The 20,640-nt window shown below is 33.8% G+C and overlaps 1 protein-coding gene across 3 annotated transcripts in view; it reads right to left on the bottom strand.

Annotated features, from left to right (window-relative positions):
* Mospd2 (motile sperm domain containing 2) overlaps positions 1–20,640 on the bottom strand; it is a 44,333-nt gene that overhangs the window by 6,867 nt on the left and 16,826 nt on the right. For all 3 annotated transcript variants that reach the window (XM_027946538.3, XM_027946537.2, XM_071606195.1), the window contains exons 3-12: positions 19,514–19,669; positions 17,602–17,688; positions 15,766–15,920; positions 12,425–12,485; positions 10,047–10,085; positions 6,895–7,019; positions 4,293–4,469; positions 3,459–3,571; positions 1,365–1,461; positions 72–168 (exon numbers count right to left, since the gene is read on the bottom strand). In XM_027946538.3, coding sequence (XP_027802339.2) covers positions 72–168; positions 1,365–1,461; positions 3,459–3,571; positions 4,293–4,469; positions 6,895–7,019; positions 10,047–10,085; positions 12,425–12,485; positions 15,766–15,920; positions 17,602–17,688; positions 19,514–19,669 — 1,107 coding nt within the window. The remainder of the gene's footprint in view (positions 1–71; positions 169–1,364; positions 1,462–3,458; positions 3,572–4,292; positions 4,470–6,894; positions 7,020–10,046; positions 10,086–12,424; positions 12,486–15,765; positions 15,921–17,601; positions 17,689–19,513; positions 19,670–20,640) is intronic.

The raw sequence follows: 20,640 nt of genomic DNA, 5'->3' as shown, positions 1-20,640 counted from the left end.
CTCTGTAGACTCAATAAACAGCCCCATGTCTCAGCTTCCCACCACACCTGATGGCCACAGTGACAACCTACCCCCATGGGGAGAAACAACTATATCCACTGATGCACCAGGATCACAGCTGCTATTGCTTGGCTTGACTCTGTATTTTTCTGGAGCAGTTGTTCTCACCTGTTTGGAAACACAGGAGTCACACAACAACCTGTATGATAACAACCTGTATGCTTTTCGGGTGGAATGACTTTTAATGGACATCATTACCCTAAGTACATGTATGAAGACATGAATGGCATGACTCTACTTTGTGTACAACCAGAGATATGAAAAATTGTGATTAAAAAACATCAGCAGTTAATAATCACTGAACAAAGAGTCTACAGAGCAACCTTGGTGGTTATGCATAAGTTTTATCTTTCCTCATCAATAGGCTAAAGCATCTTGATCTATCTAAAAAATACTTCACTTACCTTCCTCTTAAATAAAAAATTTAATCCATTTACTAAATATGTATCCTGTTTGCTAATAGCCTACACTTAGTGATGCAAATTCATACAACAGAATGCACAGTAGATCCCAGTATGATGATAGTCAGAAATTAAATACAGTTGACAATCAAAGCACATCTACAACATCCTAACAGTTATATCTTTTTTTTTTTTTGGTACTGAGGATTGAACTCAGGGGTTCTCAACCACTGAGCCACATCCTCAGCCCTATTATGTATTTTATTTAGAGACAGGGTCTCACTGAGTTACTTAGGGCCTTGCTAGTGATCCTCCTGCCTCAGCCTCCTGAGCTGCTAGGATTACAGGCGTACACCACCATGCCTGGCTCAAACAGTTATATCTTAATCAAAGAGGAGATTTAAGAAAGAAACATCTATGATATCGGTGGTTGCAGACTCAGTCTTGTTACATTTAATGTTCAGTATTGGGTAAGTATTCAATATAAATTATACTCTAGAATATACTGCAGTTGAGGGAAATGTGCACTTGGAACTTTATAGTTTCCTCTTCCACTGTTGTTATGAATTAAATTATTCATATAATGAAGTGTGATTTTCTTGGGCTTTTATTTACAATAACCATTAAACTCTGGGGATAATTTGGACATTATGAGGGGGCATTAAAGACTGAGATAGAGATCCCAAGGAAAATGGTAGACAAGCTGTGCTGCTTAGTTAGAACTAGTATGTTAGGGTTATATAACATGACTAAAAGTATCATAAAGAAAAACACTGTTCAAGTTCAATCTTTGCATAAGATTATTCATTGTTCAACTATCAATCTTTCAATTATCATTATGTCTCAAATCACTTCCCAATTCACACTTTCACTCATGATTTATTATATGCTTAAGCTATTTACCTTAAATGCCACTATATTTTTAGTTACATTCGTCAACACTATTAAAGTTTTCTTCTCTCCAGATTCTGTACTTCCAAAATAGAGTTCTTCTGCTGGGCTAGGTGGTGACAAAAACATAGGGCATTTGCATTACTAAGAATAAATGACAATATAATCTTAGCTTGAAAAATATATTTCGTTAATATTTTATGCTTATTTGTGTAAAGAGATTTCACTGAAAAAGAAGACTACAAAACAATAACCTAATTCAATTTCACATTTTAATCTTACTGATCTAATGCATGCTACTTAAGAAACCCTATTGTTTTCCCTAAAATCAAAAGCAAAATAAGAGAGAATAAGAAAGACTGTGAATTAATTCTATAGTCAACACAATCTTAAGGTGCATTTATTTAAAGTCCTTAAAAGGATATGGATTATAATCAAAGCAAAGAAGATATTGCTGTTTCAACTTTCCCTAATTACAGATAGATAGGGCTTGGGCATTTTGTTTTATACCAACAGAGAAGAACATAACTTTAAAAAGATTATTAGGAATATATTTCAATAACAGAAACTTCTTTCTGTACAATGGCTTTTCTAGGTAACAGAGGAGAGAAATAAAAAGAGAAATAAATTTGGACTGGGAACTAAATGAAGAACTTATCAAACAGTAAACTCAGTGAGCCTCAAAATTCAAATTTTACTTAGTGGCCAATGTAATGCCTACGATCCACTAAAACTTAAACAATTCATGCAAATTTTGTGCACTTAACTCACATTAGTCAAATCATATCTGGTGCCTCAAAACAATGAGGGACATATTGGATGGTGTTTTTATTTTAATTAAAAAACTAAGGTGAGTCTTTAGATACATATTTTGATTTTGAGATACATCTTTAAACAGATACATCTTTAAATAGATTCATTTTATATAAGGAATGTCTACACATGAGGAATATTCTGTAATCTATAGAACACATTTTATTAAGGAAGACCTCTCCCAGAAGGGCTCTGCATACTTTTGGACAAGTTGGTAAGACAGCATGGTTGATGGGTTCCTTTTAGGGACCAATCTTAAGTCATCGAAAAGACAGCAAGGTTATGCACCTCTGAGTCACTCACAGTAACCAGCTTAAAAACCATAAGCAACTTTGGAGAGATGGACATATGGTAGGTCCTTGTGCTGTGATTCTGTTGCGGGCACAGGCAATGGTGGCAGAGTCCAAGTGCAGCCTTGGAAGCTGTCCTGCTTCAGCCTGGTTTCTTTCCTAGCCTGCTCCACTTGTCAAACCTCGACACAGGTTAGGATCTGTGCTTTTGACAGGCCTCTCGTGAAAACACAGAATGTATAACTTACAAATTAGTAGAGGGAACAATGGGAACAAAAAAGAACAAACTTAAAAATTGGAGAAGGGCAAAGAAAAACCATGGGAAATAAAATGTATGTGTGTATCTTTCTCACATATATACATAGACAGTGGAAATAAATCCAACTACAACAGTAATCAAAATATGTGTTAAAAGACTCATTTTGTCAATTAGAGAATCTCAGATCAGATTTTTTAAAAGTATTCTGTCTGGTTGAGATATACCTAAAACCAGTTACACAGGAAGGTTTCAAGTACAGGGACAGGAAATACTATATTAGATTATCATGGATGAGGGTCACTGAGCTATATCCCCAGACCCCAATCCTAATATTTTTTGATCAAATAACCTAGCAACAAAAATGGAGATGTGCTGAAATTGGGTTATAGTCAAAAACCCATTTTTTGGCTTTACAAGGCAAATCAACAAATGCCTCTATTGGTGGCATTTCTGACATCTCCTTAATTATGTAAGCATAGATAATATGAGAAAAATACATGTCAGATTTATTAATATATGAATATTCACCTTTATTATCTGATGTATGATGAGGGCCATGTACACATACTCAATGGAATAAATAAGAAGGTAGCTATAAATATCTACTATGTCTGGAAACCAAGGTGAGTCTTCAGATAACCCTTAGTTTTATATTTCCAGATAACCCTTAATTGTGTATTTTAATTTTGCTGCCTCCTCAAGATATGTTATAACAATGTAGTTAATAAAATCTTCAATTATTACCTGATGTGTAATAAGGGACCTTTAAATACACTCAGTGGTTTCTTGAAAGTTTTCAACTTTGAATCAGCTTTTTCACTTTCTTCTGCTTTGGGAGTAGATTCAGCTGGGTTAGTCTAAAAGACATACACATACACACACACACACACACACACACACACACACACACACACACACACATCACATCCCAAGAGAGAGAAAGAATACAGACATTTTAGTTTCACACTGATATTTGGACAGGTCACTAGGCCAAAGAGTAAACATTATTTTGATTCAATCTAAATTATAATCTTTAATATACATTTATTATGTCTAAGTGGTATATTTTAACAAATTTAAACATGACCATGAACATATACTTGATTGCTCACTATAAACATGTCACTGTTGAAAATATAACATGGTCCTTCCCTTAAGAGTCTTTAAATTTCTACTAAATTATAACATTGTATTTATCTTTTTATCAAGCCCCTAAAAACTTCTAGAAAGAGTGATAACTAAGTGCTTTTTGAAAGTTGAGGAAGTAGATCAAGGTAAAGCTTTAAATCAATCACTTATCTTAGAAAAATAAAAATTAGGTAAAACATTTCCTTCCAGATGCACTTTGACAATTTTTATACAAAGCATGGACTCAGCCTTTGCCTTTCATACAATGAAGTGGCACTACTCATCAACTCATGCTGTCCCTCCTCTTTTTTTTTTTTTTTTTTTTTGTTATACACAATGATGTGGAAGGGCAACAAGTTAAGTGAACTACCCAAATCCTATAGCCAGCCTACGGTAGAACTGGGGCTAAACCACAGCTTTTGATTCCATTTCTTTTATTCATAAAATTACCTTTTTTAGAAGAGCAGTTTGCTCTTCATTAGAAATTGTTTCCAAGGTTTCTTTACCATCAGTTTCTATATCTTCTTTACTTGAAGTTTCATCCTCACTGGCAATGGGCCCATTTTCACACAATGGTGTCTGGAAGTCATCATCCACCAGTGGTGGATAGCTGTACTTGAAAGGATCCTAAGAGAAAAGAAATCAGTCTGCTCAGAGGTGGACAGAAAAATAATTCTCTTATAGTTGATTTAAAATTCATTACTTCATCCAGGAAAACAGATTCAATTAGGCAATGAAATTTAAAATACTACAAGCATTTCAAACCAGAAAGGGAAAGCACAGTTAGTAGCATGGGACAATCACAATCTATGTATCTAGAAGAATCAACTTAGATCTTTAATTTACTCTTCACACCAAAAGGAACTGCAGATGGATAAAAGCTTTAAGTGTGTGTGTGTGTGTGTGTATGCGCACATGCTTGGGTATTTGTTTAAACCAGAAAAGCACTGGAACAAAACAAAAAATTTTAAAAACAAAAAACAAGCAAATAAAAAACTTAAGTAGGAAAGGCCTTTCTACACAGTACAAAACTTAGAAGGCACAAAAATATTGATAATGAGCTGGGGATGTAGCTCAGCGGTAGAGCACTTGCTTAGCATGCATGAGGCCTTGAGTTCGATCCCTAACACCACAAAACCACCCCCACAACAATAACAAAAACTAAAACCAAACCAAACAAAACAAAACCCAATCAACCAACAAACCAACCAACCACCCCTTCAAAAAATATTTTTTCTTAAAAAGGTCACAACTGGAAAAATATATACCATATACATAAGAAATAAAATGGTTTTTGCTAATATAAAGAAATCAACAGAAAAAAGACTAACCACCCACCTGAATAAAATTCATAATCAAAGAAGAAAAACTGCCTTTGAAACAACAAAAGTGCTCGATATAACTTATAATAAAAGAGGTGCAAATTAAAATCACAGAAAAATATTTTTCACACGAGACTGGCAAATGTTACAGATATGAGACTATGAGGTGTTGGCAAGCATGTGGCACAACTCTCACACTTCATTGGTAAATAGGTACAATGTCTTTAGAGGGAATTTGGCAACAGCTACCAAAATTAAAAGCTAAATGTGCCCATTGGCATAATAATTTCACTTCTACGATTTTATCTTATATAAATATTTGCTGTACCCATGTACCAAGAGTTACTTATAAGAATATTCACTGTATCAATATTAATAATGGCAAAAAATTAGAAAATAACTAATGGTCCTCCAAAAGAGGATTGATTATGCCAAGAAATAATAGTCCTACTACCATTTTGAATGTAGTCCTCAAGAAATAAACCACTAGCAACAAAAAGGTGGAAATATAATGTCTTTTTCTACATGTAAAAATGAAAATAAATTTTACTAAATGCCACAGATTTTAAGATACAACAATTTTATTGGCCAATTATTAAAAATGACAATATCACTACTATGATTTTCAGATACTTACACTTAGTTTTAGTACTAAGTGCACAATACTTGGGCAACAGACTTAAGTCTTTTCTAATCAAAGAAAAAAACCTAGGACCCCAGGACATCCCCAAACTTTTCATTTTCCACTCCTTGATTCTAACTGAATACAGTTTTGCTAGGCAGGCAGTACATACAAGTAGATTGTAAAAATCAAATAACTGAAATAAAGTTAATCTGAATACCAAGTTCATAGGTTTTTATGGTTTCTAAAAAGGCACTATCACAGTAAGTTTCACTGTTATGTAGTATTAAACATTTAATATGCAACCATTTACTCATGATCTTTATTTGTAAGTAGTAAAAATTGGTTCAAAAAAATCTTGAGGGCTGGAGTGTAGCTCAGTGGTATAATGCTTGGCTAACATGCATGAGCACTCATTTGCTCCCCAGCACCACAAAAATGAAACAAAAAAGAAACTTGACTGGATATGCTTAATAATATCTCTTAAATTAAAAAGACTATTGAACAACACAAAATTGGAAGAAAACTAAAGGCACATCAAAAGGAAATTCAAGAATTTGTGGTTTACCTTAGATATTGGAGTACTATGAATCCATAAACAAGAGTAAGAAAGCTTGCCACATATTGGTTTGGAATAATCTCTAAGACATGTTGTAAAGAAAAAAGACAAGATGTGCAATTGTGGATAAATACACTACCTGTTTAAAAGGGATAAGAAGGAGGGACGAAGAATTATATATACTTACTTGCTTATATATGCAATACACATCCCTGGAAATTAATATAAAATTTTAGCTGTGGAAGAGTACGAGGAGACTAATTTTAAAGTAGAAGAATGTAAGATTTTTAAAGACTTGTTTCTGAATACTTTCCTGAATACTGAATACTGTTCAGGTAAGAATCATGTAAATTAATTACCCATTTAAAAATTAACAACTTTAAAACTTATTGAAACATGTCTGTACCATCACTTTCTACTTTGTGGTATCTGTTATATTTCTTTGTATGTCACAGTATTGTTTTTCCTTTTTCCTTGAGGAAAGAGTACAGCTTAGCTGTGCTTTAATTCAGTGTTATTTCATCAATAAATTTCAAGGGCTATACTTACAGTTCCACCCATGTGGGGAGGCAGGTATTCTACACTGACATAGTCCTGGACTTCATTTTTACTTGTAAACTTCAACAAACTCACTGCTTCTGGGCCAAGCCAACTCTTCACAATTTTGAAAGCAGCTGAAGAAAAAACAGTCATTTCATTAAAATTCTTTTCATTCTCATCAGCTGATTCATTGTCCATGCTAACCCCAGTCTTTTGAAACCAGTTTGGGCTATGATCTGTTAACATTTATCTTTACATGGCATGATACTTAATATTCTCAATTCCTGTAGGCATTTATGGTGTGACTGTCCCTTATGAATTTCAAATGTTCCATTAAGATTCAGGAAGATTAAATTACCCTGATGCTCATTAATAAACTTATCAACATCTGAACACATCTCAACTGCTAAGATCTATAGACAGTAAATCAAACTGCCATGTGATTTAGGGGATAACTGCACAACAGTATGAAGAGTCATTTCCTATGGTTCTGAAAAAACCCTCAGTCTGAAAAACTTTCTCAAAGGAGAAATCAGGAAGAGAAGGAAATAGCCCTCTTCATTATGGGTGTGACCTGGACCCAGATTTCCTTCCTAACTCTAAACTTCTCTGCCTTTTTCCCAGGCTATGCAGTTTACATAACTGTGGGGGAACTTACGGAATCTACAAGAATAAACTGTTATCACACACAGCTGTTTGGTAATTACAATCTTGTCCCATCATGCCATTTCTTACTTATACTAATTTTTTAAGCTTCTTTCTAATGTGAGAGTCTAAGCACATTTTTAAGATACTAAAAGTGGAATACTGCATTAAATGTGCATAAGTGTCGATGGAAAAAAACTGGAAATAAGAACAGCATGATAAACATGGAATAGCGGTTCAGAAAATTACATTTTTACCTTGGCTATGATTTAAGCTTTCCTTTTGCATAACATTAAAATTATCAATAACTTCAATTTAAATTTTGTGAGTTGACAGGCTTGAAGCTATGCTACTGGAGTTTATATATAAAGTGCTAAATTTGACTTTTGATAATAGCTCTATTGAAATATAATTTAAATGATGTTAGTTGTAGGTTTTCAATAGATATCCTTTATCAGGCTAAGCAAGTTCAATTCTGTGTAGTAAAGAACTGGCTCTTGCCCTCAGCTTCTGGGAGGTCTTTGTTTGCCTAGGGTCTTGGATCACACTGTAACAATATGACTTAGGTTGGGCACTGACAATGGCAGAAAGACAATCATGTGATTTAGGACGGGGGCTCTGGGTCACACAATGTCAATATACCTTTGGAGAGACTGGGCACAGAGATGAACCATGAGTTAATCAATCATGTCTATGTAATAGAGCCCTAATAAAAACTCTGAAAACTGAGGCTTGATTGAGCTTCCATGATTGTCAATATTCCATGTGCATTGCCACACATTGATTCTGGCAAAGTAATGTGCTCCACATTTGGAACTTCCCTTGGCCAATTTTAATATGAATCTTTTTTTTTTCTGTAATTAACTGTGACTCTGAGTATAATACCTTTCAATGTGTTCTAGCAGTCCTTCCAGAGAATTATCAAACCTGTGGGTGATTGTGGTAACCTTTGAGCTTGCAGTTTATGCCAGAAGTGAGGGTGGGGGTCTTCTATGGACTGCTATGATCTAACTTGCAGTTGTTCCAACTCTGCATTTTCCATTCCCAGTTTCAGTACTTTTATCATGACAGGGTACTAGATTTTGTTGGATACTTTGTCTGTGTCTACTGAGATGATCATGCAGTTTTTTTTCCTCTGCATTCTATTAATATGGTGGATTATGTTGGCTTTCCTATATTACATTCTTGAGATACATCCCACTTGGTCATGGTGTATATTGCTTTTTATGTTCTGCTGTATTCTGTTTGCTTTGTTGAGGACTGGTACATCTATATTTATAAGGATTACAGTTTGTAGTTTTTTTTCCTGTTGGGTTTGATATTAGAGTGATACTTGCCACTTAAAATGAGTTTGGAAGTGTTCCCCTCCTCTTCTATTTTTTGAACTGTTTACAAAGGATTGGTGTTGATTCTTCTTTAAAAATTTCGTAGAATTTACCAAGGAAGCCACCTGGACCTAGGCTTCTCTTTTTGGGAAGTTTTGTGGTTGCTGATTTAATTTTGTTAAAATTCTATTCTGATTCTTTTTGAGTCAGTTTCAATTGTTTGCATCTTTGTAAGAATTTAGCCATTTCATCAAGGTTATCTAATTTCTTGGCATACAATTATTTATGGTATTTACTTATAATTATTTAAAAAAATAATTTATTAATTTTTATTTGTTTTAATCAGTTGTACATGACAATACAATGCACTTTGATACACCATATATAAGGGAGTTTATTTTCTCATTCTTCTGGTTGTACATGATGTAGAATCCCACAGGTCATATAGTTATGTATGTACCTAGAGTAATAATGTCTATATAGTTCTTTTTATTTTGATAAAGTCAGTAGTGATGTCTGCTGTTTAATTCAAATTTTAATAATTTAAGTATTTTTCTTCATCAGTTTTGATAAAGGTTTATCATTATGTTGAAGTGATGAAGTTTTCAAAGAACCAACTTTTAGTTTTGTTGATTTTCTCTATTGCTTTCTATGTAACTGGCATTTGTAAACATCAATGAAAGTGCACATTCAGAGAAAACAAAAATTACAATCACTTTAAAGTTGGTAAGTTGTTTTTAAATGGATTTAAAAAAATATTGCCAAAAATATATTATCACTGCCAAAAGGGCCATGTTGCTACAGAGATTTGGGGTGTATTTCACATTCATCCCATCTTTTTCTTCAACACTTGGAGCCCAAGAGAAAACCTAGCCAAGGCCTGTATTCTGTGATGTACCCTGTTTGTGGATGGCAAATTAAGGCTTCTGGTTATAGTGTCACCTGAATGACTGAATATCTTGAGGTTGTTTTTAGAAACGACTAGTGAGTACCCCAGAGTCTGGGCATAGAATGTCAGCCCCATTTATTTAGGACCAGCCATTGAGTACTCTAGTGCTAGTGTCTTAAGAGTACATACTAAGAACAATACAATTTGTTATAAAATAGCTGTAGAAATATGGATAATGTGGCAAAGTAAGAAAAAAGAAAATCTGATATTTTGTTTTAGGAAAGCATAAATAATTTACTCACCATTCATTATCCAGGGCATATCAAAGATCACCATTTTTGCTGAAAGATGAAAAAATTCAATAAATGTGACTGAGTCTCTCTATAGTACTATCACTTATATCTGACCTAGAAAAATCTGATCACTTAAATATAAATAAGAATTAAGCTGGCTGACCAAGTTCAATTCAGTGAAGCATGAGTAGTGCTGGGACTGAACTGACATCTCACAATGGTGAGTGGCTTGCCCAGGAAGATGACTAGTGGGAAATCAATAATGCACTGAAACTGCTGTTCTGAGTGTTTCTTTGTTCATTGATTGCTTGCACAAAAGTACAAAAGAAAGTAAGTTAAGTGGGTAAGTGGAGTCTTTGGACCTGGTATGTCATATTAGTGCCAAAGGCCCCTGAACTTTAAAAATATTTCCATGTCTAATTTATGGTTTTAATGATACTTTTCTAGAGATTATACTATTAAACCAGTCTCACAGTTGCCTCCATCCCTTAATAAATCATTATGTTTTAAGTAACAAAAATATTTCTACTTTTTAATGAGTTGCAGGAAGCCAATAATTCCAAAGTATACAGAATTATAGTTTACACACTGAATAGAAGATATTAAATAGCCCTATTAACAACTGTGAGAAAGAACCAGAAACCATAAAGAGGAGTTTTGATATCCAATTCATTCATAACCCACTTGAATCAAATGTATGAAATATGATATGTCAAGAGCTTTGTAATGTTTTGAACAACCAATAATAAAAAAAACAAACCAGATGAATCAATATGTAATTTTATGTTTCTTTGAGCAGAGAACCTTCCAGAGTAGGTATAATAATGTAGGGCAAGTGAAGTACATATAAAGAACAAGGTACAAGTAAAGAGATACCCTGGTCTTAAGCCCAGTTCATTTGGCATATGCTTGAGATATACTGATTAAATCCATTTCATGATGGATTTTGAAGAATAATCAATTTAAGATTCCATACAATTCAATGTCTGCAAAAGTACAGTATGCTGGTAGAATATATATATTATCTGTAGTCATCTAAAATGAACAGCATTCTAATTCATGTTTACAAAGATCTATGAATTAATCAATAATTCTTTCAAAAAATCCTGGATGTATTTTATAAAGTAATAAGAATATTTGTTATTTCTAAGTGGCTCTTTACAAACTCCTTTAGATATTTCAATAAATAAGTGGACATTTTATTTTCATTTTGTCCATCAGAGAATCTAACTAATAATATGGAGTAGTGATATCCTATAAACTGAGGATTGGCACTGCTCAGCAAGCCTCACAGAGTCAGGGTACATGTCAGATACAAAAGAATTCATAAGGAATAGCAGATGCTACAGGTTCCCCAAACTGAACACTACTGGTCATTCTCTATAGCTAAGAACATTCACAAATACTGTCTCTGAAGAGAGAGAGAGAGAGCAAGGCTAGAGGTGGCAGCACTATTCTTAATATCCATTACGCTTTTTGTCTATTCCTAACTTCACATTAACAATAATAATATGAAAGCAAGCCAAAGTAAGATGCTTTAGGAATTTTTATATTTCAATGTCACCTAAATCATGAGTCCCAAATGACCCTAATTGAGATATCTGCCAGGAGTATACCAGGAAGGATCTATGAATTTCCATTTTTTTTAAAATTTTCTTATCGCCTCCCTTCTATCTTTTTACTTTTAACCCACTGGGGTTCAATATATTTGACTGTTTATGTGGGTTGGCAGCTTGTTTTCCTTGGGTGGAACTCATCATATAAATCCAACAAATGAAAAAAAATGAGCATATGAGATTTAGGAGTTTTCCATTTGGGTAATTACCAAAAAGTTAAAACTAAAAACAAATAAATAAACTCCAGATTCAAATATAGTGCTTTCTTGTGAAGTATTTTCTTAATGACAATATTTAGAGAGCAATCAAAACACACTGTACTTTATGTAACAATGTTGCTTATCATACAGTGTATTTAATCAATATTGCTATCTGTTCTTACATGCAAAAACATTCCATATAATAAATACAATTTAAAATAAATTTCTAAATTGAAAGGATAGTAAAATGAGGATAATATTTTAAGTAAATGTCTATTTGTATGTACCTTTGTATGTGTGTGTGTGTGTGTGTTTTATTGGACGTATACATACATTTTAGAACTTAAACTTTTAAAACTAACTATAAAGAACAATGATTACTTATGAAAAAAAATTCCTCTTAACCTACTATAAAATGCACTTAGACATCCCCCTTGTACACATTTAAATCTCTTCATCAGAAAATAATGTTTTAGGTATGAAAGTCTATAATAATATAGCGATCTACAATTCTCAGACATTGTCTATAGTTTCAATATATTATATTTTTATAAAGGAGTAAGTTACTTACAGAGGTATTTAGGGTAATAAACCTTAAAGCAGTTGATGATAAAGCGTACAAAGTCCATGTCCTAAAATAAAGATTAAATCTTTAAGACTGTCCGTATTAGAGAACTTTAAATTGCACATTTCTAAAGGTCATAAATGGTTAAATACAAATGAGACAATTATTAAATTCTTAAAAATGAGCTCATATAAATATTTACATTTCCAAGCATTAAGTTTTTAGGTCATTAAACTGTAATTATCAGCCCTAAAATTAAGTTGAAGAAATCAGATGCTTGAATGACATTTTAAAATTATTGCTCAAACTTGTTATGTATTTCAGGCTGCTATGGCAATGGGGCATAAAATGGGTCTAAAAGCAATCCCCACAGAAAAATTCTAAAAATCTACTGAACAATTCAAGAATTATTAAAACAAGAATACATACAGTTTATAACTTGGAATGATTATACACACACACACACATACACACACACACACACAAATTCTGGTAGAATATTTGCCTTCTAAATCTACTTTTTCCACCACATAATAGCTTCAACAAAATATATTTTATTTTTTTTTACCCAACAGTTAATCTGATAACACTGACCAAAGTATCAAAGTATCTACTTTACTTCTCTGACTTCTTTCCTTTTATTTAGGGACCTCAAATTATTCTTTTAGTTTACATTCAAGTGTTGTTCATTGACTTCAATTTCTGGGAGACTTTGTAAACTTAGCTCTCTGGTAAGTTCTAATGCTTTAAGCACAGCAACAGTAAATTAGGTCATTAGGGATGTTATTTGCCTTTCATTCTATGTTCTTTCATGGGCACAGGCTGTTTCAGTAATCCTGATCTGCCACCTCATAAAGTCTGCTGGATGAAAGATATAAGCAGGCAAACTAAAATCCATCACAATTACTGAAAGGCAGATTGTTCTAGAGATGACAGTCTATATAAAGTCATCCCTAGCCTCTGAGTTGCAGCATCTTTAATTGCAGTAAACTGAAAGTAAGCGTCCTTAACTATCTGAAGTAGTTATTATGGGATAAATCCTAGCATATAATAATAGCTTTATAAATAGTCATTACATCTACTGTGCAAAGTTTCATAATTTGTGGTTAAGTAAGAGTCAAAGAAAATAGCTGAAAAGAACTAGTTATATCAAAATTTGGTTACCTAGTTTATAATTTGTGATCCCTCTAGAAACTTTGCCTAGTCTTTGTCTAATATTCTTGTTTCCACCAATTATTTAATCGACTATGCTTGTTCATCAAATCTTGAGTTACTGCTATTCACATGGATTTTGATAGGATGCCACTGCTGTGTGTCTATCAGTGGGTACTACATAAAATAGCTCCATGAATCCTATTGCTCTGCATTCTATAAGAATGCCTTTGTTTCTGAGGATATTATATGTTATTTTGGAAAATGTCCTTCCTTTGAGGACCCATGGAAGATTTTTCCCTCTAGTTCAACTATCAGGAATGGATACACTTGTTCGAGAATACTGATTTTCAAGTATGGCCACTGCATAATTTTAAAAGATTTCATTTCCTTAGGCAGGCAGCTGAAAGCTTAGAGTCAAACTGGTAGCCCAACTCTAACAAATGATTTCTTTATGTTTTGCTTTGTAATTCTGTATACATCTTTATAAGCTGATTTAAGTGAATCATGAGAAGGTCATATATAGAAAGAAGTTATGCAATAATATTCAAGTAGTTTAAAACAATAATGACTGAAATAATTAGTCATGCAAATAGACTTTATTTACAAATTAAAGATCATGAGATATCATATAAGTTGCTTGAAAAACAGCTTGTCAATTCCCTGTCTCTATATTTGGTAATAGAAAATATTAACATTTCTTTTGCATGATTCTGGGTTAATAGGAAATTATCATACCCAAAGGATAAAAGAATCACGACTTACCTTTATGGAATATTTATTTATTTAGGTAATTTGATTTTGAATATAAAACAATTTCCTCTGTAATTAAAAACCTATTCACATGGAAACTAGTTTGGAAAAATCTAGGGCATTGGATTCTTAAACAAGAAAGAGTAATAGAAACATGAAAAAAAAATAATCCATGGTCCTATCACACCCAAAACTTCTTGTTAATAATTCTCTCTAGCCTTAAGTCTAAGGTTTCTTTCTTTCTTTCTTTTTTTATTGAGCTACATATCACCATATTATGGTAAAACAATCTTTTTCATTAAAGAAGTATTCTCCAATATTACTATAAATTCTTTATAAACACAATTTTATATAGCTACATATACTCCACCAATTAGATACGCCATAGTTTACCATTTCAACAAGTTGGATGTTTTCTAGGTTTTTGCTATTTTAAATGACATCCTGAGAAACATTTTCATGCTTTTTTAAAATTCAGGATTATTTCTTTAGAACAGATTTCTAGAAGTTAGTTACGAGAAAACAGTCTGAATATGGACACTTTAAGGTTCTTAAAATACTTTGCCAAATGGATTTCCAAAAAGATTTAAACACTGCTGTGAGTGGGTCTGCAAATGCCATTTCACTGCTACCAGAATCTGCCACGGTTTAAATGTAAGAGACAACAGTTAAAATAAATGTGCCAACTGATCTCAATTGCTGCTAAAGGTTTTATATTTAGCACTAAAGAGGGGCCGAAATTAAACACTGAATACTTTGATGTTTTTTTCTGATATGGGGTCTTGCTAAGTTGCCCAAGCTGGCCTCAGGCTCCTGGGAACAGGCAATCCTCCTTCCACTGACTTCTGAGTAGCTGGGATTACAGGCATGCAGCCCACTCCCAGTTGCTTGACTTATGTTTTTAAGCTTGGCAAAAATCATCTGAGGGTTAAAGTTTAGCAAATCAAACAAACAAATAGAAAACAAATCCAAATTAGCAAATGAAAGTACCCAACAAAATCACAGTATGTGCAAAACTCATGTGAACATTTTGCAACTGCAAAACACGGTATAATATAATGTCATAGAGATCATACATGAATTACTTGATATTTATTGCATGTGTTTCCTCTGTGCAGGGCACAGGAATGGGTGCAGTAGGATATGAGCCATGGTAAAAAAGCTGTCATCACATTGACTCATGCTCTGCCAGTCTTGATGTCCTACCTCATCATCCTGTATATCAGACAAGGGACATTTCTAGGAATTCTAGTGTCAATGCCAAATACTGAAGCAAATTTAATTCTCTGCAAACCCAATTCCATGTCTGACTCTATTCAAAGAAAAGAAATGTCAAACTTAAGTTAGCTCTATTTTACAACAAAATTTGGTTGGCAGGGAATACAGGAAAGACGGAAGAAGCCAGGATAAACAATGGTTTAGAATTAATGGAAAATGCTTACTATGCTATTCAGTCCAGTTTCTGACAGGTCAAACATCACTGTTATAGGTTTCCCATTTTCTCTCTTAGCATAACGTTCCAACCAGAATGCTATGAGCTTCTTTTTGTCCAAAATAGTTTTCTGGTCTTTTATATGATACTTCACTCTGATCCAGACTTTTAAAGCAGAACAAAAGATAAAGAACAAGATTTATGGCATTTTAATATTATTACATACATATATAGCCTTTTCCTTGACATGTTTCTTCATTTATAACTCATTTTGTTTCATATATTAAAAACAGCTCTTCTTCCTTTTAAATGAGAAATAGTTGCCCTTGGGTCCTTTAAATTAAAGAGAAGCAGAGAAGTTTAAACTATTTTTTTTTTCCCTTAGGAAATAAACAACCTTCACTTCTATGGGGAAACAGAACATGCAGGTGAACAAACACTATTTGGTAATAACCTAAAAGTGCTCTTCAGTGTGTTTGGAAAGAAAGCCAATGGTTCTGCCAAGAACTAGAAAAAATGTTTCATCCAGAGGAAAGACACTGACAGGTGTGATGAAGGCCTGAACAGGGGATGAGCAGAGCAAGACAAATGCTTCAGATGGTGGTGGAAGCTCTGACAAGTGGTAAGAGGAGATGTGGAATAGACAGGAGCTGGGCTTGAGGGACTTTGGAACACCAGGACATTTTGGTTTTCCTATTTCAAAATACATTTTGGGTAGTGGCATAGAGGATAGAGTGGAAGAGGCAAGGAAGGAAACTTAATAGTCTATGACTTGGGAAGGGACTAAGAACAAGTGGGTGGTAGTCAGGGACTGAAATGAGGAAGCACTGGTGAGGATGGAAAAGGCACCAAATTCAAGCTATATTAGAGGAAAAGACAATGGGTGAGACTGAGTAGGGCAATATAGAAAGTGGGCAAGTGGTGGGATGCAGATGTTCAGTTGTGTGTCATTTTAAAAAGCAGCTGACAGTCACGTGGTACCAGTTAGTGGGTAGCTGGGTATGTGCACATGGTGTGGAGACTACTTGGGATCCCCACCACTTGTCCAGAGGTGGCTGAAGTTGCCATTATTCTTCAGATGACCCAAGGAGATAGTATTAGCTGGAAAGTCAAAGAAGCCAAGAAAAGACTAAGCCTGGGAAACATATTTAAGGGGCAAGCAGTAGAAAAACTAAAAGAAATAAAGATCTAGAGAGAAAATAGTGAAAAGGGAAAGATAAGATATTGTTAAAATACAGTACAGATCACAAGCTAAAGAGAAAACTAGCAAGACGAGCACAGGACAGCTATTCAGTCCAGGGATCAAACACACCTGTCAAATCCCACCCATGGCACAATATGAAGCTAGATTTGGTGCAAGTGGAGAGGACAATGAAGGAGTCATCTGAACAACAGAGATGACTGTTTCTGTTCTTGTTATTATACACATTTTGGAAAAAAGCTAAGGGGAGATGACTGAGAAACACACACAAAATGTCCATTTATCAAGTGTAAGCAACTGTAAAAAAGATTCTTCATAAAAATATTGGGTCAAATGTTAACAACAACATCAACAATAAAAATGACTTCCTGTATAACCATCCAAATGTTAACAACAAAGTCAAAATAGAAAATAGTAACTCAGAATCAAATTACTTTGGTTTATAGGATGCAGCATTTGCATTTACTGCCTACTTTCTTATAATGCAAACAGAATGCACAACTATTAAGTATGTGATATGCAGTAAAGATGGTCCTGATCATCCCTAATTGCAGGAGGCGAGCAGTGTACTACAGATGGAGAAAGTGCTGTGGATTAATTCAATTGAGAAAGATAAATGTCAGTGCATAAATTAAATATACTTACACAATTTGTTGCCTTCTTTGTCATAACCATGCAGATAAATACCACCAATTTCTAACAACCATCTGGGAATGGAGGATTCATTAAGGTCTAAAAAGTGATAAACTTTGATCAGTAATTGTAATTTAGGGACCAAAAGATGAAACTGACAATGTAAAGGTAATGGTACATAGTAGCTCATATATAAAGATACAACTAGCAATACAAAGGGTTTTTCCTACTAAGGAAACAAACTACATAAAGACATATGGAGAGCTGTGGGTATATCTCAAATGGTAAGGCCCTTGCCTGGCATGTGCAAGATCCCATGTTTGATCCCTAGCACTGCAAACAAATAAAGATATACAGGTGACAGAAATGGAAATACTCTGTTTTCTTTGACAAGTCAGTCATTATTTATTTGGATACATTTCCACATTCTGGGTGTGGCTCACATAATTATTTGCCTTGCAAACAAATATTATCACTACCAGACAATTTCAAGAGAACACAGTAGAGGCCCAGGATGTAGCTCAATGGTGGGGTATGTGTTTAGTACATGAAGCCTGGGTTCAATCTAGCACAGAGAAGAAAAGAAAAAAAGAAAGAAAATGTTTGTATATATTCACATAAACTCAAATTTGGAGGAGAAAAACTCATTTTGGTTTTTCTATTAAAATGATATTTTTCTAAAAAAGTTTGATATCCAGTAGTCTCTAACAAAGTTTATAACCTCGGGGCAGTAGAAAATTCAAGAAATACACAAGATCCTTTAACAGGGAGAACAAACAATGTGCCTGTCCTATCTCTGCTAGGGCTGAAGACCAGCATGGCAAAGTGTAAGCTTTTGTTTAATTTACCAGCAGTTCCCCAAGAACTTTACAAGGTTTCTCTTTTCTCACACTCCCACTGCTTATCCTGTCTCTGTTTGCCACCCAAAACTAGCAATTCTATGTAAGAACACAAGTATGGTTGAGTTAAAAAGTGTATTATGTACTTAAATGATTTAAAAATATCAGATTAATTTTTTCCTTCAGTAATAAGTGCTTCACTGTTTGCTGAAAAGTTCCCATGGTTTTAAAATTTCCAATCACATTCTTTCTTTTTTATTAGTACAATCACTTTATTTCTTCAATAATCCTTTTCTCATGGATTCCTTCTACAAGTATGAACAGTGAGGAGAGATCTTCTCTAATTATTTGTTGACTGTCTTACACTAAATTTTCAGAGTCATTCACGCCAGAGTTTATAATATTCAAGGACAGGAAATCCTTCTTTATACCTAATTGAAATCAGTAGTTATGCCAGTTTCTTCTTGCTAAATTTTTAGGAGACAGATAACAGGTAACCCCCTCCTGTGAAGAGCTCTTCATATACTTGAAGACCATGCTACAACTCCTTCTAAGATTTAAAACTCCCATTTGGGGACAGATTTCAATCTAGTAGTGGACTTTAAAAATTAAGAAGAGAAAACTGCCATTGGAATCCTTGGGGATAAGTTTGCTTTTCTGGAATCCCTATCCATTTAACAATTATATATAAACACTTACAAGCACAAAGAACTCTGGGAATAGGGAAAGGCATTGGAAAAAACAGAAAATCAAGAAAATAACATTTCCTTATTTCTAGGTCCAGTTGTGAGGATGCTGCCTTACTGTTATATAATGATGCCAAACTAAACACAAGTTAGAAGGCTGTGCTGTGAAGAATGTGTGATTCTGCTCCCTGGTGAGTTGATTTCCTTAGGAATGATCCTACTTATAAGACCTTTTCACAAGATGTTCCTTTGAAAGTGTTATTAGGTCCTTCTAAATAATTATGTTCATATGTGTATGACAATTGCCAAGAATATGTATAAATACAACATTTAATAAATGTAAAACAGTAACATTTGTGTAGGCAATGTCACCTGTCACAGTTAAACTGAATTGCTTACCATTGACAGAAAATTCTTTTCTCCACTGAAAACTCTCATCAAGCATCTTTAGTGTTTCATCGACAACATTATGTCTCCAATGTAAGTAACTTTCAACCCAGTTATCATCTTGTTGTAGCCTTTCAACATCACGTGGATCATATTTTTCTGGCTTATCTAGGGAAAAAAGAGTAATAAATATCCAAGTCAGATTAATTCTGCAAATTAAAAACAACAAATGCCCATACCAAGAAGAAGAAAGACCTGGGAGACAAAGCAAAGATATTTCAGGACAGATGTAGGGATATAATTCAGATGAAGATGCAATTTAAAGGACTGATGGAATTTCTAAGTGAGAGAAAAATGAAATTAAAGACTGCATATTTTAAAAAATTACACCAGAGCCTGATGCATGCCTACAGTCCCAGCAACTCAGGAGGCTGAGGCAGGAGGATCACTTGAGCCTGGAATCACAGTGAAACACGGTCTCAGAAAACCAAACTAAACCCAAACAAAGAGACCCCCAAAAGAAGACCAGAGTAAAATATTTAGCACAACCCTCTCTAAAACTATAAACCAGTATCTCGGAAGATCAATTGTTATATGAATTTAAAATCTTTACTGTATTCAAATAAAGACATATGAATAGAAATTAGTAAGTTATTTAAAAAAGATGGTTTCTTGGCAAGTGTTATTTAAAAAAAATAAACTAAATGCAAAATGAAAAATTGATCACATATGCAGCATTATGTTCTTTATTATTTCCATACTGAGGCCAACATTTTCAATAATTTATTGGAATAATTATTTTCAATAATAATAACTTCTCACTATGGGCCTACACACATGCTATATACCTAATTTCTATACCAGATATTCTTCCTTGTATGCCTTATTCTCACTATGTTTCTGCAAATGAACTTTCCTTGTTTTTGTACAACCATCTCTGTGCAACTAAATTCTACCATTCTACAATATTCCTTTCAAATGTTTCTTCTTCCATAAAGATGTAATTTCTTCTCTCCTGTGAATAGCAGTACAGGACTTGAACTAAGCCTTTCTTAAGGCACTTACCAGTTTTTGCTTTGAATTACAGTTCCTGGCATGCATGCCATATTTCCCTAATAGACAATAAAAATGCAAAATGT

The sequence above is a fragment of the Marmota flaviventris genome, chromosome X, assembly GCF_047511675.1.
Source record: "Marmota flaviventris isolate mMarFla1 chromosome X, mMarFla1.hap1, whole genome shotgun sequence".
In the NCBI taxonomy this organism is placed as follows: domain Eukaryota; kingdom Metazoa; phylum Chordata; class Mammalia; order Rodentia; family Sciuridae; genus Marmota; species Marmota flaviventris.
This window is presented reverse-complemented; position numbering and strand designations above follow the sequence as displayed.